This window comes from Sugiyamaella lignohabitans, chromosome B (assembly GCF_001640025.1).
Source record: "Sugiyamaella lignohabitans strain CBS 10342 chromosome B, complete sequence".
NCBI classification, from domain to species: domain Eukaryota; kingdom Fungi; phylum Ascomycota; class Dipodascomycetes; order Dipodascales; family Trichomonascaceae; genus Sugiyamaella; species Sugiyamaella lignohabitans.
In genome coordinates, this window is record NC_031674.1 from 1,140,327 (window position 1) to 1,163,732 (window position 23,406).

The window sequence follows — 23,406 nt, forward strand, 5'->3', positions numbered from 1 at the left end:
CGAATGGCATTATTTTGAAATCAATATTGGATAAAAGTGTTGATGAAATACCAGAGATATTTATAGATCTATAAATAGTTTTGTAAATTTATTACCACTCTTGAACTGATGCGAGAGAGAATAGGTGTTTGTAGTTGAAAACCGGCTCCTTGCCAATACACGGCGAATATATGACGTTGGATATAGTTTCCACACATCCGTGTTGAAACGTCTTCTTTCGCTAAAGAAAGTTTGGTATGGTTCGATTTTTTGTTCCATGGCCGACAAGCTCAAGCTTTTTCTGATTTAGCTCAGCCTACCCGGAAGGAAACTTAACTGTTAGACCTTTGAATATTGATTAATAACCGACTATATGTTATCGTTTGATTATGAAACATGATAAAGCTCTGAGCTCAGGCCGAGGTACTAGCATTTTACCTTTGTAGCCAAAAGAAAAATAAAAAGTAAAAAAAAATAGAAACAGGGTCGGAAATCTATCTAGAATTCTTTTCTTGAGAAATCGAGATCGCAGCGCTTTGTTGCTGCCATATCGTGCAAATCAAGACTATAAGTCGGGTTGCTACTCATATTCAGTAAATCCAACCTCCAAGTATTGTCAAACATGGAAATGATAACGACTATGGTTGACATGTTATTCCTTCCTGTTAGATTAACCAACCTTAATTACAAGATCAGAAGGAATCGTAAGGTTCGAAAATAAACTATCCGTGCCCATTTTCCTTTTCTGACCAGTGTTCTCGATTTGTATCACCCGCCTGATCCCGTCAGGGCCGCCTGGTCCAAGTTGCTAGCACTGGCCATTGTTTGTGGGGCATGCTCTTTGACAGGTTCCGGTTAACTATATTTGGGACAGCTGGCTCAGCAAATCAGGTGCCTTTGCTTTTCTTGCCAAATATATATATGGGAACTAATATATTTATTCAGTTTGTGGGTCATTGGTCAATTTTTTTTCCCATTATTTTTGCACCGTAAGCTAGTTAAATATTTTTTTTATCATATCAAAGTATATGAATCGACTAAAGACACTACTATAGTAGCATGTCCGAATCAGCTCTTGTAAGCCCATCAACACACTCTATGTCTTCAAGTAGCGGTACTAATACTCGGACAAGAAAGTCCACTCTTACTCAACAACAGAAAAACAAGAAGCGTCAAAGAGCCACTCCGGCCCAGTTGGTATATCTTAAAAAGGAATTTGAAATCAACAACACACCAAATGCAAAGACCCGAGAGGAAATTGGTAAGAAGATTGATATGACCGAGAGGTCTGTACAGATCTGGTTTCAAAATAAAAGAGCCAAGCAGAAGCTCTTCAGTCGTAAACATAATATCTCTGGTCTAGGGAATATTAGTCCCCTTGGTCCTAATATGGTGGGTAATCGATATTTCTCACCATCGAGTAATTCTTCTTTGGATAATTCTAGCTATTCGTCTCCTGGATTAGGTGGTATGGCTCATCCTAAAATGTTTGTAATGCCATATGACGGAATGCGATCATTTGCCAGATCAGCAAGTTCGTTGGAACACAGGCAGGCATTAAGAGGCTATGGGAATCTAGCGTCATTGATTGTCTTTTCATGTCGGTCTTTGACAATTGGAAGTTGGAGAAGAGTCGCATCTCCTAATGCAACAAATGGTCTGACTCCTGACGATCTTACGGTACTATACAGTCCGTCTGAATCGACTTTTACTTATCTAATGTTTGATGGAACCACGAGATTTCGAATGGAATTCCCTGCAAAGTCTGTTGAGAAAATAACCTTGTCGGTGGATGAAAACAACTCGATGGCAGGTGTAGTCACTCTATGTCTGAATAACAGACCATCATTTTCAGTCAAGACCCCAAAGAGCCCTGATCGGTGGCTGGTCTGTGGAGATTTTTCGGTTGCTGAACAAGCTTCAAGATGCACGATTCACAAACTTGTTGGCCCTTATAATCAACTTCATGGCCAGGTATGTCAACTCTATTCGTTCCAGCCATCGAAAGTTTCGGCAGGACTACTTACTCCTCCACAGACTGCTACGAGTACATCGTCAGAAAGAGAATTGGAGGCAGTCAGCCAGAGGAGTCGGTTGGTTGATAATCTATGGCTTAACGCGCCAGAACGATCACAGACAAGGTCAACACCGGCGGTCTTTACTTGTTCCAATAACGTTGCTGTTCATGATGTTTGCGACTCTATACTTGCATTTGGAGACTCTGTTTCAGAAAACGATCTCACTTCACCTGCTCCTGGTGGCAGTGAGTTGGCAGACGAAATTAAAGACGATATCCATGACGCATTGTTCTCTGAGCCAGAAGTGAGTCAAATATCATGGAACACTATTTTTGGTGACGAAGAGAGTCAGTTTGCACCTGCAGATGATTTGTTTGAAGTCAAGATTGGAGACAATAATGCCGCTCATATCGATACTCTATTCAGCACGCAAAGCAGTTTAGGAATGATTTCACCGGATAGTGATGGTGCCGGTAAAATGGCTGAAGTGATTTCAGGGCAAGTTCACAACGAACAGACAGTCGAGCCTGCTGTAATCACCAGTCCCACCTCTACGGCTGTTAATGGTGATACTGTGGGCACAAATGCCCCGATCATGTCAAGTTCAATGAATGGTTCTGGTAGCACCGACTTTGATGACCAACTCCTACTGGGAGCAGGAAATAATTACACACTTGACGCCACATCGTCAGTCATCGGACTCAACGACGACTTCCAGCTTTCATATGTAGTTAATTTCTTATAGCTTAAGTTCGTACAGCTTAAGCTGGTGAGAAGGGAACATGAACATGACCGTCGGGCTGGTGATGGATGCGCGTCGACTAATTGGGTCCTGTCTGCCTTATCGTGCATTATCACTGACAGGTACATGCGTCTGACAGATAAGGCGGTAATTGTAGATTATAGGATAGCAACTTCAATATACCGTAACGTAATTTATTAATTAATATGTAATTGATGTCGTTCTACCTGTACATTGAAGTGAATATACAAATTATATTCAAGTTTGCTGGTTCCAACAATGTCCATTCCGAGTAGATGTAATAAGTATATAAAGCTTGTATATCGGCTCATTCTAACAAACCAAAATTACTCTTCTTCCAATTGGTCCCAAATAGACAGTCATTCCTACCTTTCTTTCTTATAAAAAGCCGGACCAATAAACAAACTTTTATTTTCCTTTTGGTCTAGATCACAATCACAACCACTATAACCACAATACTATATAAGAGAATATATGCGGGCAGTTGGCAGAGCAACCCGTTCGTGGAACCGCCGCCAGCGGCCGGCCGTTATACATACATACGTCAATCAGTAATCCTTACCCATTTAACATCAACGTGCTGGAGTTATAGTTACGAAATCCACATTTCAAGCATATTGGGACAGTGAACCGGTTGGCAATTTCTCTCTCGTGTTCAAATAAAATAACAACATTGAAGAGATAATCCAGCCCCAAAATGTTCTATAGATCTTATAGTAGGGGCCAGGTCAATGTTGTGTGGTTGATTGTGCTGATATCGACGGTGTTTGGTTCGGTATGGGCGGATGAAGTCAAGGTCGACAACAACAAGGACAATCGTCAAATATGTTCGGGAATATATTCAAAACAGGATTGGAGTGGTCCTCATGATTCTTATATAGATGCGGCATTCACATCACCTAGTGATAATGAAAATGATTGGATTGCTGTTGTCATTTTTGAGTACCGAAATGTCGACATGTTAGGAGTGTCAGTGTCAGGAGATAGAAACAAAAAATATGTGTGTGATGAAGGAGCAATTGCTTCTGGATTATGTAAATCCGAACAGTTGGGAACATTTTTGATAGATGAGAATCTTGGAGATGGCAATCATACCAGTGATTTGAGTGGAGAACAGAACATTCCGGCTCTATTTGCCACTATCAGTACTCAGAGAGTCGACGCTAAGAACCCCAAAGCTATCCACTATCCAATCAAGAAATCAGGTTACTACTGTGTGACGACTTTCCCTAGCAATCCAGATCTTAAATATACAGGGGCAGTAGTGTACCAAAACGCATTTGGATACCTGGCAGCTGGTCAGATCCCTAAATTGCCGTTCTTTGGAGGAGCTGCCCTGGCTTATTTGGTCGTTTTTGCTCTATGGATGTTTTCTTATATCCAACATCGATCCGACATTTTGCCTGTACAGAACTATATCACAGCCATTTGTGGATTCCTTGTTATCGAGATGATTATCATTTGGGGCTACTATGATCTGGTCAACTCTAAGGGCACGTCAGGAGGCACTGTGGCTTATTTGGTTTTCCTTTCGATCCTCGATGCTCTTCGTAATGCGTATACATTCTTTTTGTTATTGATTGTCTGTCTTGGATATGGCGTTGTCAAGCCCAGTCTCGGTTCAGTCATGTGGAAATGCCAGGCCCTCGGAGTCGCTCATTTTGTATTTGCTGTCATTTACACGGTATCTTCGTACTTACTACCCACAGAAGCAGTTGACAACCCACTAGTGCTGCTTGTGATCCTTCCTCTGACACTCACTATGACAGTTTTCTATGTGTGGATCCTGTCGTCACTCACTGGAACCATCAAATACCTCGAATCACACAAACAACATGTGAAGGCCAACATGTACAAGAATCTATGGAGAATTCTGCTGGGATCTATTATAGTGATCTTCGCCTTTTTCTTTATCAACTCGCTGATTCTAGCTGGAGAATCAACCCTCGACTTTATTACTAAACATTGGGAGTCGAGATGGTTTATTCTGGACGGATGGCTGAACGTGGTGTACTTTGTGAACTTCTGTCTGGTAGCATTCATCTGGCGACCCACTGCGAACAACCGACGATTCGCCATGTCGAGCCAGCTGGCACAGAACGAAGAAGAGGCCCAGGAGTTTGAAATCGGGTCGTTACGCGAGTCTATTGACGATGAAGAACAACAACGAACGAGAGACGTTTCTCCCCGCGAAGGGGGTACTACTATTCGAGACTTTGCACCACCCAGTGACAACCAACCGGATGACGACCGTCCTGCTGCCGCTAAATATTTTGACCGGTCATCAAGCACCATTAAAAAGGACACTCTCGCCGCCAACGACGGTGAAACCATGTTTGATGTCGGCGGGGACGACGACGAAGACGATGATGCTGCTGCTACTGCTGCCACTCTAAACAGCGGAGCAGGAGTTGTCGGTTCATCCTCGGCCTCAACAACGAACCACGACAGGAAATTCGACGACGACTACGACCAGTGGAATGACGACGACGAGGACCTCCACGGCGACCTGCTGAGTGACGACGAAGACGAAGATGACGACGACGACGATGAACAACGCGCCCTCACCAGCAACAAAAACAAGTAAACTATTTAACATGTAGCATTCCCCTCATATTCACACTTCCGTGTACTGCCTCCGGCGGCTGGGGCTCCGCCCCAGACCCTGGTTGCTCCTCTCGCTGCGCTCGAGTCGGTTCTCCCGTCGAACCCCCGTAACTCCTGCGAAGCAGGAGCAACCAGGGTCTGGGGCGGAGCCCCAGCCGCCGGAGGCAGGGGGGCCACGAGTACGCAATAGACAGTCTAATTTTGATAAATGAGTACATTTTAGTTTTGAGCCTTGATGAGAGCGTTGATGTTCTCCTCGCGGTTGCCCAAAGCACCACCCTCGATGAAGTGCTTGAACTTTCTGCGAACACCCCAGCCGCCAGAGGGGTTGGAGAGCTTGAAGGGCCACAAGAAGTTAGAGGCTTGCTTGAAGTGGGGGCCGACAGTGTAGATTTCGTGGATGAGATCCTCGACACAGATGATGCCGTACTTGCCAAGAGACTCCTCGATGATGGCGTTGTCGGTCAAAGCGACACGTTGCTTGTTGACCTTACCGTATCCACGCTTGTAAACGAGTTGACGGACAGAGGCCAAGTTGGGGTAACCGTAGGCAATGTAGGGCTCGACAATGCGCAAAAGCTCGGCAGTGGCCTTGGTGAGTCTGACGAAAACACCGTTGTTGATTTGGTGGAGTCTGAGCAATTGCAAGACCTTACGGGGCTTGGGAGCGATCTTGTTGATACCCTTGATACGGATAACAAAAACAAGCTTCTCTTGAGCAGGAACGTAGATGCTACCGTCGGCCTTGGCAGCACGCTTAAGACGGATTTGCTCTCTCTCATTGTCACGGTACTCCTTGACGTACTTCTCGGCTCTCTCGAAGATGACCTTTCTCTTCTCCTTGTTGGCGGCCTTCTTAGCAACGGCAGCCTCCTTCTTCTTGGCAAGGAGCTCCTCAGAGGTCTTTCTCTTCTTGAGAAGAGTCTCGGGAGGGAAGATATCTTGGTGCGATGGGACGGTGGTGGATGGGGCCATTTTTGTATATGTTGGTTTTTGTTGAACGACGACGACAAACAACTATCTCTTCTTCTTCTTCTTCGTCACTTTTGGTGAACTTCCTGCCCATGCAGGGTGCGTGCATCTCCCGCTTTTTCACAGTCACAAGAGTCACCTGCCTAAACAGGAAATATTAGATAAGGGCAAGGGTCAGAAATTTCAAAAGATAAGTCTGCAGGGGGATTTCCAGGGGGTGAGTGTGCCTCCGGCGGCTGGGGCTCCGTCCCAGACCCTGGCTGCTCCTCTCGCTGCGCTCGAGTCGTTGCGTCCGCGCGATCCGGACAAACTCCTGCGAAGCAGGAGCAACCAGGGTCTGGGGCGGAGCCCCAGCCGCCGGAGGCAGCCCCCTCCCCCCTGGAGACCGTTGCAAACCGCGTCACCGAGCTACGGATCCAAGATTCTGCAGCAGCAGTTTCCCCGCATGAGAAACGAGTGGGTCGACCCGATCGATCGAGAAAGCAACTTCGGATGCTCGCTGGGGAGGGGGTGTGCCTCCGGCGGCTGGGGCTCCGCCCCAGACCCTGGTTGCTCCTCTCGCTTCGCTCGAGTCGGGCGTGGGGATGGGGAAAATGCAGGCTCTGGGGGTTGAGAAAGGGTGTGATTGGTTCGGGGGTTGGTGGTGTGATTGGCTGGGGAGCGCTGGTGTTCGTGGAGTAAGGTCGAAGAGAGCTAGCGTGGATGACGACGACGACGACGACGACTGACGCAGCACCGCAAGGGTGTACCTCCGGAAATAAAGTTATCAGCCCTTAACCCCGATCGCCAGCTACTTTACTGATCCGGGTATCGACTACACAATCGTCTAAAAATACCTGAAGACCCGACTGGATTCCTAAAACCCCCTCCTCCACTACCGAGCAGCCCCGCACCCCCCAACCCGACTCGAGCGAAGCGAGAGGAGCAACCAGGGTCTGGGGCGGAGCCCCAGCCGCCGGAGGCACACCCCCCTCCCCAACACACGAGCCCGAAAACGAAACTTTTAGCGTTAGCGTTAGCGTTTTCGAATAGCGGTGCTGGTGGTGCCAGATGGCTCGAGTCGGACACCAGCAGCAGAACACGCCCCTGTGCCTTTTCACTCGCTTTCACCGGCATTTTCTCCGGAATCCTACACCGCCGACAACCAACTCCTGCCGACAGAACTGTCCCAGACTCCAATGACCCAAAAACCAGTCCCTGACTGCCAGCTCGACCCGCTCGGCCACCGGGATCAACCTGATCCGAGACGGCTAATGGTGATATCGACCCCGGTATAGTGATCGGGAGCCTTGGGGAGGGGGTCTGCCTCCGGCGGCTGGGGCTCCGCCCCAGACCCTGGTTGCTCCTCTCGCTGCGCTCGAGTCGTTGAGTCGAGAATCCCAGCCAATCTCCTGCGAAGCAGGAGCAACCAGGGTCTGGGGCGGAGCCCCAGCCGCCGGAGGCACACTCCCTACCAGTCACGCGTCAGCGACCCAGTGAGCTGTTAAAGAGACCAGAGAAGAGGTGGGCACTGAGACCCCGGTAGGACGATATCGGTCGGGACAGACCACTTTAAGCGTTAGTAGCAGCAGCAGCAGGGCAGGTGGTAGTTAGCTCTTCGCGTTTAATTGATCTGCAGCTGGTGCTGTGTGAAAGGGTTGTAATTGTATAGGAAGGGCTAAAAGGACCTTTTTTAAAAATATTATTTACTTTTTAAAGACAAGCTGTGTTTGGATTGTTAACTTTTTTTGTTGCTTTTCGAAATCAACAAAATCCAGACACTGTTGACTTTGGACTCCACGGATCGAACCAAACGTGAGTACACGGACCTTTTGTACCGTGGTCTGGTGCTGTTATCGGGCTTGAAAAGTACCCCCTCTCTGGCCTGCTTGGCTGTCTGTCTGCCTGACTGTCGAGCCACTATTGACTGGTGGGCAAGCATACTCCATCAACAGCACCACCACCATCATCAGTTTACAACGACGAAGTAGGGTCACACATCATTTGAATACTAACAGAACCAGCTCGAGATCAGAGTGTGATAATTTTAAAACCAGAAAAAAAATTAAACAGAAGACACAACTCAGCACTGGTGGGTGAACAAGTGGTGATTTTGCATACGTAAGTACATGAACCTCCACCACACCCTCGACCGGTCGCCAATGGCCTGGTCTACAGTCACTGGGACTGGATTCTGGTGTCGGCTCGTGCTGTGGGAGTGGGATTTGTGCCATTGGCGGGGATACTGGTGGTGGGGCTTGTGCCTCCGGCGGCTGGGCTCCGCCCAGACCCGTAGCTCGCTTCGCTCGTTGCTTGGACCGTGTGGATGGGAATGGGTATTTGGACCGGGAATTGGCACCCATGGTCGGCAATGGTCATGCGGTCGGCAAACAGCGACGTTTCAGTCACCCCCCCCCCTGTCGCTCGCGAAGCGAGCACAACGGGGTCTGGGGCAGCGCCCCAGCCGCCGGAGGCACAATCCTCAATCCCCCCAGATCTGAACTAACAGGACCAGATAAATCTATGGACCGGGCACTTTGCAAGCTATTTGGACAGTGACAGAATCTAGCAATTCTTTTGGGTCGTTCGCTTGTTGAGCATCCCCGACCGAGATCCCATATACGGGCCAGAAGCGTATCTGCCCTCCGTTAGCATCAATCGCTTCGGTCTTTTCAGGTGAGTATAGGGTGTAGATGGTGTGGTTGTTTGTACTTGCTGTTTGTGCTGTATGGCGATGGAACATGTTGAGTAGTGGGGCAAGTAATGTCGGTACTGTGTTGATAGAGTATCGATACAGCAGAGATATGGCGTTGATACAATCTTGATTCCAATTAATGCAGTATTGATTTGGCAGAGATACAGCATTGACACAGTATTGATACAGAAGATGGTGGTATTAGTACAGTATTGTTATACCAGGGGATACAGCATTGATGCATTATTGAGACTGTAAGAGATGATATTGATACAATTTTGATACAGTATTGACCTGTGGTTCTACAGTCTTGACAAAGTATTGATACACTAATGATACGGTATGATACGGTATTGATATACCAGAGATGTGATATTGAGCTTGTGGTGTTGATACTGAATCTATGCAGGACCGAGACAGAAAGTATTGTCACTAGAAGTATGATAGTACCGATACAGTACTGATACAGCATTGATACGGTATTGATACAGTACTGATACATTATTGATATGATATTATTGACCCAGTATTGGTACAGTGTCAAAAGAGTATAGACGATGATATCGACACGGTAATGATACGGCAGATACAGCAATACAGCAGCAGATCAGAGTGATGAGTAGAACTAACAGTAGCAGTGTAGACTATGGAAGAGCGAATTCATGTCGAACGGTCCCCTCGAACGTCGTTAAATCCAGATATGGCTGCAGTTTCTAATGGTGTAGGGAGAACTAGAAGTGGTTCCAGTGGGAGTAATAGCGGCTCGGCAGCTGCTGTAGCTGCTGCCGCTGTTTATATAGATCAACTGGCAGGAGGAGGTCGACCGTCAGGTGCCGGTGAAGCCGAGTTTGCAATTGATCCTGCTCTCGGTAATGGAAAAGTTGTAAGAGGTGCCAATGGGCTTCAGCAGCTGCAGTTACAGCAGGAAGAGCAACAGGGACTACAGCTTCAGCAACAGCGTCACCAACCTCCTCCGTACCAGTACACAGCATCCCAGATACAGGAAATGCAAGCACAAGCACAAGCTCAGGCACAGGCTCAAGCACAGGCTCAGGCGGCTCAGGCAGCTGCTCAAGCTGAAGCAGAGGCCCAAGCTCAGTACCAGGCACATGCTCAAGCTCAAGCTCAAGCTCAAGCTCAAGCTCAAGCTCAAGCTCAGGCCCATGCTCAAGTTCAGGCTCAGGCACAAGCTCAAGCACAGGCACAAGCACAAGCACAGGCTCAAGTTGCTAGAGCTCAGGCACAAGCACAAGCACAAGCACAGGCCCAAGCTCAGGCTCAGGCTCAAGCCCAAGCCGAAGTACGAGCTCAGGCAGAAGCTGAAGCACAGGCTGCTCGTGCTCAAGTGGTCCAAGCCCAAGCAGCACAAGCTCAGGCTCAAGCAGATGCTCAAGCTCAAGCTCAAGCTCAGGCTCAAGTACAAGCAGCACAAGCACAAGCCCAAGCACAAGCTCAAGCTGCTCAAGCTCAAGCAGTAGCACAAGCACAAGCTCAAGCTCAAACTCATGCCCAAGTTCATGCACAAGTCACTGGATCAGCATCTAATTCATATCCAGTGACATCAACTCACTTTTCAAACCTCGATATTTATCCTCCTAATCAGCAATTGCTGCAATTTCAAAAACGGCATGATCCAGGCCAGCCTATGGTAGGCCTCGAAGAATCGCCAATGGGACTTGCCATGGGTCCTACAACTCCTATCCGAGTTCCAGATAATACCCCACAATCGCATCCTCAGGTTCTAAGTAATATTGGACCACCTCAGCATCCTCCTCCTCAAGCACAGCACGCCATCCAACAATCCCAGTCATCTGCTCTTCGCAAACGAAAAGCAAGTGCCATTTCGACTTCTACACCACAACAACAATCAACTCCTAGAAACAATACCACACCAGGTTCTGCCAATGGTAACATTGCAACTCCACCAGGAACTCTTGATTCTGATTTGAAAATTGCTGCTATTAGTAGTAAAGATACTGCTCTTGATGAGCTGGTCGAGAATGCTCGTAAAGACGATAACAGTTCATTAGCAGAGAAATCACGAAAATTTTTTGGCATGTCATGGTTAATACGAAACTGTGAATTAGAACTGGATGCTAATGTACCAAGAAACCGTATCTACGCTAGATATGTCGGTCTTTGCTCTGAGTACTACTTAAAACCGTTGAATCCAGCTTCTTTTGGTAAACTTGTGAGAATCATGTTTCCCACTATAAAAACGAGAAGATTAGGAGTTCGTGGCCAAAGTAAATATCACTATTGTGGTATTAAGTTGGTGGGTGATCAAAACAATGCTACTGGAACTACTCCTGTTGGAACTCCCAACAGATTCGGTAACAACAGTCCTGATATGTTCTCTAATAGAAGTTTCAACAACACTCCTGGACCCTCCAACAGCAGTAGCATGATTTTTTCTCCCTATGATACCCCGACACAGGGACAGAATCCATTTCCTCCTCAACCGTCTGGTCCACAGACACAGTCACAACAACAATCACCAACTCAGTTATCACCGACTTACCCACGGACTTCAGCAGCTCCTGCAGTTGCTGCTGCTGTAACACAGGGTCAGATACCAACATCAGCCGGCACGTCAGGAAATTCGACCGATGGCTTGAGATTCCATCAACAACACCTGCGGTTTGCTGCCAGTTTTAACGATTTCAACGATATTTCACTCTCACCTAATACGCATGAATTCACCATTCCTCCTTTAGAACCATACTTGGACCCCAATACCGATCCTGATGCATCCACCACTTTGTACGCCCTGTACAAGTCTCATTGTCGTTCGTTGATAGAAGCTCTGAGATTTATGCATGTCAAGAAGTTTTTCCATATCCTGTCTGTTTTCATTGGTGGTTTGACAACCCCTGTACAACGACTACTAAAACAGCAAGGGGTGGTCGCCTGGGTGTCAAAAGTCGATTGGATCATGTACAAGGAAATGGTTCGGTTGCTGAGTCCATTACCACTACAAGAGATTCCCACTCAAGTTTTGCATGGTCTTCGTTCGTTATATCAAAGTCTGCCTAATCACCTGGCAAGTGTACTTACCAACATGCCAAAAGCGTTCACTGAAGCAAGAACTAAACCGGCTATAGCATTTGCACGATTACTAGATCGATTATTAAGAGCGAATGAAGCAGCTCTTAATGCTGGCAAGATTCTAGTTGACGAAGAAGATCTGGCCAAAATGAGATACGACTGGATGAGATTTGTCGATGCTCGAGCACTAGTCATGCGCGAGATTCCCTGTGGAGGTCCTGAAGTGGTTAACATTCTCCAGGATGGTGTACTACAGTTGCTGAGTCTAGAAGAAGACGATGGTCAAGCCAATAATGGCAGTAGTAGCAATACCAACAGCAACAGCAACAACAGCGGCAGCATCAACGGGATCCGTGGCACGGGTTCTGGTCACCATCACAGCGCATCAAAAGATAAAAACGACCTGTCCAAATCAGAAGCGACAATAATCCAGTGGGCACAGTTTTTGTCGTCACTTCCACCGCAGTTTCCCAAAGTATCACCGCGACTGTTTCTCCTATGTCTCAGTTCTGTCCTGACATCTGCTCTGCGTGATATCAGTATGAATGGAGGAGAGGGATTTGGAGCCTGGTGGGTTGTACGGTGCTGGATTGACGAGTGGATGGGCTGGACCGCCGAAATGGGCGGGTTCCTGGCATATGGTGGTGAAGAAGACGTGCTCGATAAAAACGGCACCCTCGTCAAAAACAGCAATTCGAACCCGAATCACCCACAACAACAGTATCAACAACATCAACAAAATAACAGCAACAGCAGCAGCCAGTTTGTGGGTCACGGCGAGTTCTCGTCGATCCAGCTGTTATTTGTGAATGACGCACCAGTCAATGTCGAAGACAGTATCCAGATCCAGACCCAACCGAACGGACACTCGAAAAAGAACGTACAACAGATGCTCGACGAAGTGGACAATGCCGCTGAACTAAACGGCCACGTCGACGGACAAAACGACAATGTTGATGATGACGATGACGACGATGATGACGGTCCAGACCATCTCACCGGAAAATCCAGCTACGACGATGTCGACGACGGCGCCTCTGGCCCCGTCATCAAAACCGAAATGCAGCTCGTCGACCCCGTAGACGCCATAGAAGGTCTCATCAACGACAATGTAGCCCGCCAAGTGTAGACTGTCATGTGTATATACCTCTTTACTAATCTACCTCTTGTGACCCCTCGTGCCTCCGGCGGCTGGGGCTCCGCCCCAGACCCTGGCTGCTCCTCTCGCTTCGCTCGAGTCGGTTTGTCGAGGGATCCCCTCGTGCCTCCGGCGACATCCATACCATCACCATGACCAAAATCTAGAGCATTTTAATACAGCACTAGTGTATCAATATCCACGAGTAGCATCAATAATAAATACCATTAAAAATACTAATATTAATTTATAGTATGGGATTATGAGGTAGAGAAGCTACTTATGAGGGTCGTCATTCCTTGGCTGTTCGTAATGGTTTATTTGCAGGAGATTTTTTTTTATTATAGTGAAGCTATGTTCTTTGTTGATGTTTTCTGGGCTCATGGTCATTCATCATTAAATCCTAATATTGAAAATGGTGCTATGTGAACTCCTATTGCTATTAGAGTCATTGGTCCCTTAAAATTACCTTTTTTAATACTATTAATTTATAACCTATAGTCGAGTCATTTATCAGGGGACCAGCACAAACTCCTGCGAAGCAGGAGCAACCAGGGTCTGGGGCGGAGCCCCAGCCGCCGGAGGCAGCACCCGTGAACCAGGTCCCGGGGGAATAATAGATCGCCAAAAGATAGAGAGGTTTCCCGGCCAACCGACTACCCCTGGATTTTTTGGAGTCGGACCCTAAACCTTATCGGGGAAAAGGTGTGCCGAGATGCGTGAGGCGGTTGGTCGGCAATAGAATTGGGCAGATTATTGGATTCGGTTCGGGCTGGAGAGGTTGCGAGGCTTTTTTTATTTTGCACAGCCGCCAGGGCTGCGACACGAGGATTGTGCTTAACAAAGAAGGGACTGATTAAAGTTGGCATTCCAGCCAGTAGCGATGATCAGGGCTTTCTTCCCTCATCCTTCGATCAGCTGTAGACGGCTTGAATCGGTGGTAGAAAAACGGTCTGTATCCACAGAGATCGCGCGCGATTATCTAGGAGAAGAGCACGTGAGAAAAACCACGCTGCCGGGGCTGGTTGACGAAACGACTCGAGCGAAGCGAGAGGAGCTGCCAGGTCTGGGGCGGAGCCCCAGCCGCCGGAGGCAGCAGGACCCGAACGGTGAAAGGGTTTTGTGGCCTGTTACGGAAACGCAGATGCGTCAGAAAGTTTCACCTAGCGCCCCGATATAACGCAATATCGAGACGCGTTTTTCCTGCAGTCTAACATGTCGCTAATTATAGCAGCAGATCCGTGTTTCATCGAGCTCACTCTGGGTCCAGGACCCGGAGAGGGGGGTGATGCCTCCGGCGGCTGGGGCGTTGCCCCAGACCCCATTTGTTCCTGCTTCGCAGGAATTGCTAGTGGAGAAAGGCTCATGGTAGTTTTCAGGGGTTGGAGCTCCTCGGACTGTTCACGTGTGTTAGGAAGGTGGTGTTGGAGAAGACTGGCACAGACGAGTAAAGTGAAAGTAAATTAAATTAGAATATATAAATCAATTATATAACGACACTATCCAAGAACGTAAAGAATAAATGTTAGTAGGTATCGGCATGCGGAGTGTTTTTTGAGAGAGAAAAAATGGTGTTCCTTACAAGGCAAGCATGGCAGCGGCAATACCACCAGCAACAACGAGACCGTTGGCACCGAAAATGATACCAGCACCGGTAGAGGCAGTGGTCTCAGAAGCAGTGGTAGAGGCGGCAGCAGAGGTGGAAGAAACGTCAGAGGCAGTGGCCGATTCAGAAGCACCAGAGCCAGAAGCAGATCCAGTGGTCTTACCAGCAGCAGCAGTGGTGTGGTGAGTGGTGGTGGTGTTCTTGACAACAGCAGTGCTGGAAGAGACAACAGATGAACTCTCAGCAGTGGTAGAGTTGGCAGCAGAGCTGGAAGAAGCAACACTAGAAGAAACAGCAGTAGAAGAGGCAGCAGAGGTGGTGGCTCCAATGACAGTGGTACCAGTGACGTTGTTAACAATTTGGAAGAAAGGAGAGTAGTTGATAGCATTGGGGTTAGCATCGTCTACAATCTCCAAAGCATATTGGTTTCCAGAGGGAAGAGAAGTAGGAACAGCCCACTTGACAGCACCTTGGTTAGGAATCTTGTTACCAATGGTGAAAACAGTGTCGAGGTTGTTAGGATCTCCCTTCTTAAGAAGAAGGTCGACAGTATCACCACCACCAGTAGAGTTCCATTGAATAACAAAAGTGGCTCCAGTGTAAACAACAGTATCGTTAAGAGGAGAGCTGAACGAGTTTGGGTTTTGGGCAACAACACCAGCGACAAAAGTGGCCAAAGCAGCAATGGTAGTAGAGAACTTCATTTTTTATTTTTGTTTTCACGCGTTGAACTTTCTTTAACGATAGTTGAGAAATATGATCAAGGAATTAGATGAAGTAGTAGGAAAGAAGGAGTCAGAAAAAAAAGGAGTCTGAATAGAAATAGAAAAAATGGGAGAATGCAACAGCGAAGCCCCACCTTAAAAGTAACTGACTCGAATTTTGCAGGTGCGTGCATGTTGAGATCCGAATTTGTGTGTTGAAAAATAATAAATTGCTTTTTCTGCCGTACCACGCAGCTTGGTTTGTATGTTACTACTATATTAGGCAACTGTATGTATGCCACAGATCTGACTAACTCCATTAGAAATGGGGGTGCCAGCTCGCCGCTGCTAACCATTATCACAATACAGGGGTACCTGCCAAACATCCTTCTTTCATTACACGCAAATGTACTTGGCATGTAATTTGTCAAAACAGGAACTGTAATACGATGCTAAGCCCACCACCACTACTACCACACTACTACCACCTCACCGGTGCTCCCGAAATAGATCTCCACTACCACACATTCATCACCACACTAGTACCACTCGAGCCATCCCACCAGTTTATCGCCCTATCCCCCCTTATCCACTAGCCGCAACGTGCGAATATTACTCTACAAAAGGATAGCTCCCGCTCACCTGTTGCCGTGCTACTAAAAAAAGGGCCCTCTCCTTTCAACCGCGAAGCGAATCGAACTTAGTTTATGGGAAGGGGGTGTGCCTCCGGCGGCTGGGGCTCCGCCCCAGACCCTGGTTGCTCCTGCTTCGCAGGAGTTTTCAGGGACCCTGGGACCCCCCGACGCAACGACTCGAGCGCAGCGAGAGGAGCAACCAGGGTCTGGGGCGGAGCCCCAGCCGCCGGAGGCACACACACCCCTTCCCCCCTGTGAGGTGCGGCGGGCGCGGCGTGGAGGTTTGCAGATGAGTGCCGATCGTAGCCTTGATAGATAAATTTCTGATAAAAAAAATTGTGGGAAGCAGGTGAGACGAGGTGCTTAGCGGTTGTGTTTTATTTTTTGGGAGTTTTTTTTTTGAAACTTTTGGAAGTGGAACAGAATAGGCTAAAATGAGCAGGACTTTAGAAGTAAGTGAAGCGGGATCGGGGGAAAGCTACGGGAAGTGTGCGGACAATGATCTAACAGTCGTTTTTTCAGGAGCGGTTGGCTAATCATTCCGATGCGTTTAGTGGACTTCTATCTTTGATTCCCGCCAAGTACTATTACGACGATGATACCAAGAACCAATGGAACCGCAAGAAACAGACCAAGGACGAGGCCAAGGCCAGGAAGCGCGCTAAATTCGATCCGTCGTCGGCTTCGACTGCGCTAGATATCGCTAAAGAGCGTGAGGGCGGTGAGACTGATGCCAGTGAAAATGACGACGATGAACAGGAGGAAAATGAGGACGTAGATGAGGAGGATGAGGATGAGGAAGAAGAAGAGGATGAAGAGGAGGAAGAGGAGGAAGAAGAAGAGGGGGAGGTGGTGGAAGTGCAGGATGAGGTGCCCCAGGAGCAAGTTAATGGGAAATTGGAGAATGGAAGCCAGTCCGACGTAGCATCTAAGAATAATACCAAGGCCAGCAAACCGGCTGCTAAAAAGAATGACAGTGATGAAGACGACGAGAACGACGACCTTATAGGATTCGACGACGACGGCAACGAGCTGAGAATGCCAGCTCCAGAACCACAGGCCACTGACCTCGCACCTGCGACGGCCAGTGGTGCTAAAAAGGTCGATGAACAAAAAATAGCCGAACTACGGTCTAAACTGGCATCTAAAATTAATGAAATGCGTGAGAAGCGCAAGGCTCCAGGCACCGGTGTCAAGGGAGCTCCTTTAAACAGAGAAGCTATTCTTGAAACGCGGAGACAGCGTCAAGAGGCAGCTAAGGCCAAGGCTCAACTCAAGAGAAAAAGAGACGATGATGACGAAGATTCGGATAGCAATGACGATTTGACGGACGATATCGACGACGACGACGACAACGACAACACCAGTGGTGGATCCAGTTCGAAACTGGTCTTTTCGCAGGTGGTGTTTAAAGACGGACAAAAAGCTACAGGAGATCTGACAGATCTGGCACAACAAAAAGCCAGAAAAGGACCCAGAGATCTTCTTGGCCAGATCAAGCATCTCAACAGCAAGAAAGCGAAAATTGCATCTCTCGACAAAGAAAAACAGGCTGAAATCGCCGAAAAGTCGCAGTGGTCACGAGCCATTCTGCAGGCCGAGGGTGAAAAGGTCCGTGATAACGAAAAGCTCCTGAAAAAGGCTCTTAAACAACAGAACAAAAAGAAAAAGAAGTCCGAAAAAGAGTGGCAGGAACGAAAAGACAACGTTGCCAAGGGCATCCAAGCCCGTCAAGCCAAACGTGAAGAAAACCTCGCCAAACGCCGCGAAATGAAAGGTGTCAAGGGCAAGAAGCAGAAAAAGGCTCTCAAAAGAGCCGGCTTCGAAGGCGGCAAATCTAAATCAAAGTTCAAAAAGGGTTCCAAGAAGTAAACCGTCTTCCTCTTGTAACAAATATTGCATATTTATATACCTATTTAAACATTGTTCTTTAATCCCACCACACTCCCCCCTGCGTCATGCAGGGCCGCACCTGCGTCCCCACCGGCAGCGTGGTTCGGGGTCTGCCTCCGGCGGCTGGGGCTGCGCCCCCAGACCCCACTGCTCGCTTCGCTCGATTTGCGAGGGGGACCGGGAGCTTCTCGGGAGTGTGGACGGGTGGCCCTGCCTCCGGCGGCTGGGGCTCCGCCCCAGACCCCGCAGCTCCTCTCGCTGCGCTCGAGTCGGTTCCGTGGACGGTCCCCGCCAACTCCTGCGAAGCAGGAGCAACCAGGGTCTGGGGCGGAGCCCCAGCCGCCGGAGGCAGTCCTCGGCCCAGGGGACTAGATCTTCTACCAGAGGATCACTGAGACATCTGCCGGGACTGTGGTCACTGTCCTCAGTCAAAAATGTGGGCTGTTTGCCCCGAGTTAACTCAGTTCGCTGTGCCAAGTCTGATGGCACCTTGGCACTCGCTGTGTCATCCTGTATCAACGTGTTGGGAAAAAATAAATCGAGATCAACGTCAATTAGATACAAACTGTAACCCGCAAGGTTGTTTCTAGGTTTGACTGATTCAACCATTATCTCGGTGTTGTTTGTGCCTAAATTAATTACAAAAAAATAGCTGATCTGTCTGGGTTCTCAGAAATTCTATTACATTGTATATTCTGCACCCCTAATGCACGTGTTGAGGACAATTTATATTTTTTTACATATCCGAATAATATATAATGTATTGATTGACATATTATTGTCGATCTCATCGCTTGCCCTGCGCATTAACTTAATTTTTATCCCTATTGTGGTAATAATCAGCCGGAAAAATTACCATTTCGCTCACAGCAGCAAATTACCCGTAACCACAGCTGTGATGCCCATCGATAACCGACAGGGTATCTACGACCCTGGCCATGGTGGCGGAAAAAATTAATTGTTTACTATCACGTTGTCTCGAAAATGTAAATATATAAGTAGCACGATATTCTCTATAGACCTACAACATCAGTTCACAATTACAACTCAAATCACACATTCTCTGATCTGAACAAACTAATCTATCTACCATGTCTACCACCCACTTTGACGAATCACTGGCACCTGCCAAGTCCTCTACCTCCACTATTGTCAAACAGTCGATGGTCAAGGCTGTCAAGACAGTTGTCAAGGACTTTTTCATCCCACCCAAGAAGAAGGTCAACACCGCTGTGTCCCTTCAGACCCAGAAAGTCTAAAAAATGCCGTTCGTTACCGAATGCTACCTACCAAAAATAATTATTTATTCCTGTCACTTGTGATTGACCAAAAGAGCAGCAGCTGAAAGCTCTGTCTGCACCGCCATTTCTTCTATTTATCATATGCCCTATATAATTAATTTATTTATTTTGTAATCCCATCAAGTCAATCTCGTGCCAACCGCCTCGCCAGTCTCTGAACCCCACAAAACTCCTGCGAAGCAGGAGCAACCAGGGTCTGGGGCGGAGCCCCAGCCGCCGGAGGCATGTGGCCAACCAGCCTATCCTTGGTTAACCCAAGAAAATCGCGGGGAGCAGGTGGTCAGTTCACGAGATCTGGTGTCAGGGGCTCGATCTCAGAGAATGGCAAGGCACTAAAGAAAGAATTTAAAGTTTTGCCATTATGCAAAGATGAGTGAGCAGGAGGAGTTGTAACAGGGAACGAGAAGGCTCGTCAGAGACGCAATAGATTGAAATCAGAGAGACGGCACCAGCAGGACCGAGTATCGACAAGGAACAAGATGGACGGGATCCTGCATTAGTGTGAACCTAGTGTGGCATTCCGATGGAGAAGCCGCCAATATCCGGGCCTGTTCTGGCAGCTGCAGCGGTTAACAGATTATCGCCGCTTAGACTTGCTGTTAACTGATAGACCGGTCACATGACGCCCAGTCGAGAACTGCCGTTAACTGATAAGTTTAAATGGAGAAGCAATCAGAAAGATCATTATCTCCACCAGGGGTAAATTTAAAGTTGCTTTTTTTCTCTCCACAATCGTTCTCGTTGATATATATAAATATAAACAGCGGTCGCAGTATCAATTGAACGGTTGTATCAGATTTCTCAGATTTCTTATCGGTTGGTTCTGCATTGGATGTTATAATCTTCAAGCACAATTTTTTTTTTCTGGCTTAGGTACAGAATTTAAAAAACAAAATTATTTAATAACGAATTTATCAGAATGACAAACACAAACACTTCAGTTACGACACCAGTGTCGTCATCGTCGCTGCCTACAGTTGATCACTCGAAATACAGACTGGTGGAGTTGACAGATATCAAGGAGATCGAGCAATGCCATACCCGTAACTATGTCGAATGGGCTGGTGGGTTGACGGTGGACCAGTATCTTCAGAGAGAAAAGGGCGTGTTTGCCATTCTGGCCAAGTACGGGTTCAGTCTGACATACTGGGCTTTGCAGGAGAAGAGTGATAGTGGAGACTGGATCACTGTTTCTGCTTGTGAATCGGTTTGCCGCCCGGCTCTGTATAAAGTCAAGGGTAAGCCTGTCAACGACACGATCTCGCACTCGATTGGGTCTGTGTTCACTCCAAAGGAAAACAGAGGTAAAGGATATGCCAAGATTATGATGATTTTGTTAGCAGAAAGACTTCACAGCTGGAAGACCGAGGGTCTTAGTGAGGAGCAGATCAATAATTCGATTATCGCGCTATGGTCAGATGTCGGTTTGTTCTATGGACTGTTTGGCTATGAATTGACTGATGCTGAGGAGATCAAGATCAGTCCTGATTACAAGTCAGAAACTGTATCAGGTTCTGCTGCTAGCATTCCTGAGGGAGTGGAACTGCTGAGTTCGTCAGAAGAAATTGCCAAACTGGTTGCTCAAGACGAAGCATACATGGTCAAGAGAATCGACGAGCAGACCGAGCAAGACGGATCCCCTCGAGCCATTATCGCCCCAAGAGCTGGCGTTTTCGAGCACACATTCTGGCGTTCCCGTTACATCGGCCGTTATCTCAACAAAACCGACGAAAAAGAACCCAGTGTATTTGGAGCTCGAGTCAACGGTTCATGGATGTTATGGAACCAGGACTACGGTTCTAAAAAACTCTACGGACAACGCATCTTCACCGACCGATCCAAGTACACCTCGAACGAGGAAATCGTGAGAGATATCATTAAACTCATCCAAGCCGCAGTCATTGAAACCAAAAAATGGAACCTCCCCTACCTTTGCATCTGGACCTCGGATCTCCCTGAAGGCATTGACGGCGACGCCATCGTGTCAGCCTACGAGTCGACTGCCAACCCCGAGCCCATCGTCAAGTGGCAGCGTCCCGGCTCGCTCCCCATGTACCATACCTCGGGCACCCGCAAAAACCTCAAATGGGTCTTTGACGGTAAATACGCCTGGTTTTAATAATATTATTTTCCCCCTCAACCACCCACTGCTCCTGCAGGGCCCATGCAGGGCATGTTTCAAAACTGGCAATTTCAGGGGTCTCCCTGACAGGGTTGGGGTTGCCCCTTACTCCCCGGTTTCTGGGGGGTACCGTCCGGTTACTGGCTGGGGGAGTGTGCCTCCGGCGGCTGGGGCTCCGCCCCAGACCCCGTGGCTCCTCTCGCTGCGCTCGAGTCGGGCATCGGGCACCCGTGCTTTACAATTCACCCCGGTTTACCAATAAATTCTCACTCGTAAAAGTGAAAAGTGGTTTGTAATTCCGTGCTAAAATGAATTTTCCCAAGCAATACTTCTCAGAAGGGCTGGCTGAGGTGGTTTCAGACCCGTGAACTGCTCCAGATAGCCCCGTGTCGAAGTCTGCTCCCGCCAGCTACTTTCCTAAAATCACAGCCTCCAGCTTCTGAGATCCAGAAGGCACACCCAGCACCCGCCCACGATCCCCGACTGCGCCCGACCCCTCCTCCCGAGCGAAGCGAGCTACGGGTCTGGGCGGAGCCCAGCCGCCGGAGGCATGTCCCCGCCCCCTCCCCAGAGAGATTTATTATTAATCAGGTGTGGTTGAGGCGAGCAGTTTGATATAAATAGCATGTTTGATGGGTGGATGGCCCAAAAAAGAGTCTGGACAGCGGGTTCGGGCGGTGGACAGGGTCCAGTGAGTAAGCAGTTTTGTGAAAATGTATGTACGCACGCGTAAGGTCGAAGTTAATATATTAGTGACATTTATAATAATGTGTCTCACCGGAACACAGGGCCTGGTGCTATCTTATCTCGTATTTTCGCCAAGTGCAGAAAACAAAGTTTGGATGTGGTCATCTACTTCTGCAGCAATGGTGAGACTTTTGGTTCATGTGAACTGACCTGGTTGAAAACCGAACCTAATGTTCGGCATCAGGTTTTAATGCGGTGTCACCTGTAAACCGTGTGTTGGGGTATGGGGTAATGGAGTGAGATTTATTGTGTTACAGTGGTACAGTGGTACGGTACAGAGGTACAGGGAGGGGTACAGGGGTGCGGTTCAGAAGTACAGTGGTACGGTAAAGAGGTACAGGGGTGCGGTTCAGAGATACAGTGGTACTGTTTAGAGGTACAGGGGTGCGGTTCAGAGATACAGTGGTACTGTTTAGAGGTACTGATATGTTAGGGTGAGAAATACAGGACTGAAAGCTAGCGAACTGATTCGGAGCTTAATGCGGAGAGACCCGCAGAAACGCAGCAACCTCTCGCAAATATAAACCAATCAGCGATGCAGCAAAGTTGGTTGCAAATCGAGTATGATTTGATTGGCGGAGTGAACGTACGCCAGCGTTTCACATTTACACTATAGTACAAGAGATTGGCATTCGTGCGTGATGTACGAAAGGATTGCGATCGGATCTAAAGTTTCAACCAATAGGGTTTAAGGTTTTACGGATTATAATGGGTTGGGAGTTTCTAAGTAATCTGATGCAATAGTGAGGTTAGGATTTTTAGATTATCAAGAAGAGTCTTGATATAGTGATGATGGCCGAGACTTTGGGTGTACTAATACTGCCAAAAACACACCACAAGGACAGGTCGTATTTCATTATAAGAATAGAACAAGCATGCAGACGGATGTGGTAATCAGATGGAACAAAAAAAAATTCCCCTGATAATAGCAAAAGTAGTAGTAGTACCAGGCTGAATCAGCAGGTCAACAGCAGCAGCAGCAGGCTGCTGTTGCTGTGGGCCTGACCGGTGGCAGTGAATGGCAACCGTGGGGTTGGTTTATTACCAGTCCCCAGCCCTAAGCAGCCTTGGAACAAACGCTTTCTCTCCCCCGGACAAAATTTTGGCTTGATTGCTAAGCAGAATTAGCTGGCCTGGGAACCGCTGACCACATGCATTTGGGCTTGAAAATCTCGGCTATACCCCGTACCTTACTGGCT

The 23,406-nt window shown here is 47.9% G+C and overlaps 7 protein-coding genes across 7 annotated transcripts; 5 read left to right on the plus strand and 2 right to left on the minus strand.

The window, feature by feature from the left end:
* Window positions 1-1,038: 1,038 nt before the first annotated feature.
* On the plus strand, window positions 1,039-2,742 carry PHO2 (Pho2p; the record flags this gene model as incomplete). The annotated part of the gene is made up of 1 exon (XM_018879313.1): window positions 1,039-2,742. One exon carries the CDS (start codon window positions 1,039-1,041, stop codon window positions 2,740-2,742), a length of 1,704 nt encoding a protein of 567 aa, XP_018737242.1.
* Window positions 2,743-3,457: 715 nt separating this feature from the next.
* PTM1 (Ptm1p) lies at window positions 3,458-5,347 on the plus strand (the record flags this gene model as incomplete). The annotated part of the gene is made up of 1 exon (XM_018879314.1): window positions 3,458-5,347. One exon carries the CDS (start codon window positions 3,458-3,460, stop codon window positions 5,345-5,347), a length of 1,890 nt encoding a protein of 629 aa, XP_018737243.1.
* Window positions 5,348-5,586: 239 nt separating this feature from the next.
* Window positions 5,587-6,342, minus strand: RPL7B (ribosomal 60S subunit protein L7B; the record flags this gene model as incomplete). Its single annotated transcript, XM_018879315.1, has 1 exon — window positions 5,587-6,342. The coding sequence occupies one exon, from the start codon at window positions 6,340-6,342 to the stop codon at window positions 5,587-5,589; it is 756 nt and encodes a 251-aa protein (XP_018737244.1).
* A 3,317-nt stretch (window positions 6,343-9,659) lies between these two features.
* Window positions 9,660-13,190, plus strand: RFX1 (Rfx1p; the record flags this gene model as incomplete). The annotated part of the gene is made up of 1 exon (XM_018879316.1): window positions 9,660-13,190. The coding sequence occupies one exon, from the start codon at window positions 9,660-9,662 to the stop codon at window positions 13,188-13,190; it is 3,531 nt and encodes a 1,176-aa protein (XP_018737245.1).
* A 1,587-nt stretch (window positions 13,191-14,777) lies between these two features.
* AWJ20_2376 (uncharacterized protein) lies at window positions 14,778-15,509 on the minus strand (the record flags this gene model as incomplete). The annotated part of the gene is made up of 1 exon (XM_018879317.1): window positions 14,778-15,509. The coding sequence occupies one exon, from the start codon at window positions 15,507-15,509 to the stop codon at window positions 14,778-14,780; it is 732 nt and encodes a 243-aa protein (XP_018737246.1).
* A 1,069-nt stretch (window positions 15,510-16,578) lies between these two features.
* On the plus strand, window positions 16,579-18,016 carry RRP14 (Rrp14p; the record flags this gene model as incomplete). The annotated part of the gene is made up of 2 exons (XM_018879318.1): window positions 16,579-16,596; window positions 16,667-18,016. The coding sequence occupies 2 exons, from the start codon at window positions 16,579-16,581 to the stop codon at window positions 18,014-18,016; spliced, it is 1,368 nt and encodes a 455-aa protein (XP_018737247.1).
* A 2,241-nt stretch (window positions 18,017-20,257) lies between these two features.
* AWJ20_2378 (uncharacterized protein) lies at window positions 20,258-21,457 on the plus strand (the record flags this gene model as incomplete). Its single annotated transcript, XM_018879319.1, has 1 exon — window positions 20,258-21,457. One exon carries the CDS (start codon window positions 20,258-20,260, stop codon window positions 21,455-21,457), a length of 1,200 nt encoding a protein of 399 aa, XP_018737248.1.
* Window positions 21,458-23,406: the final 1,949 nt, after the last annotated feature.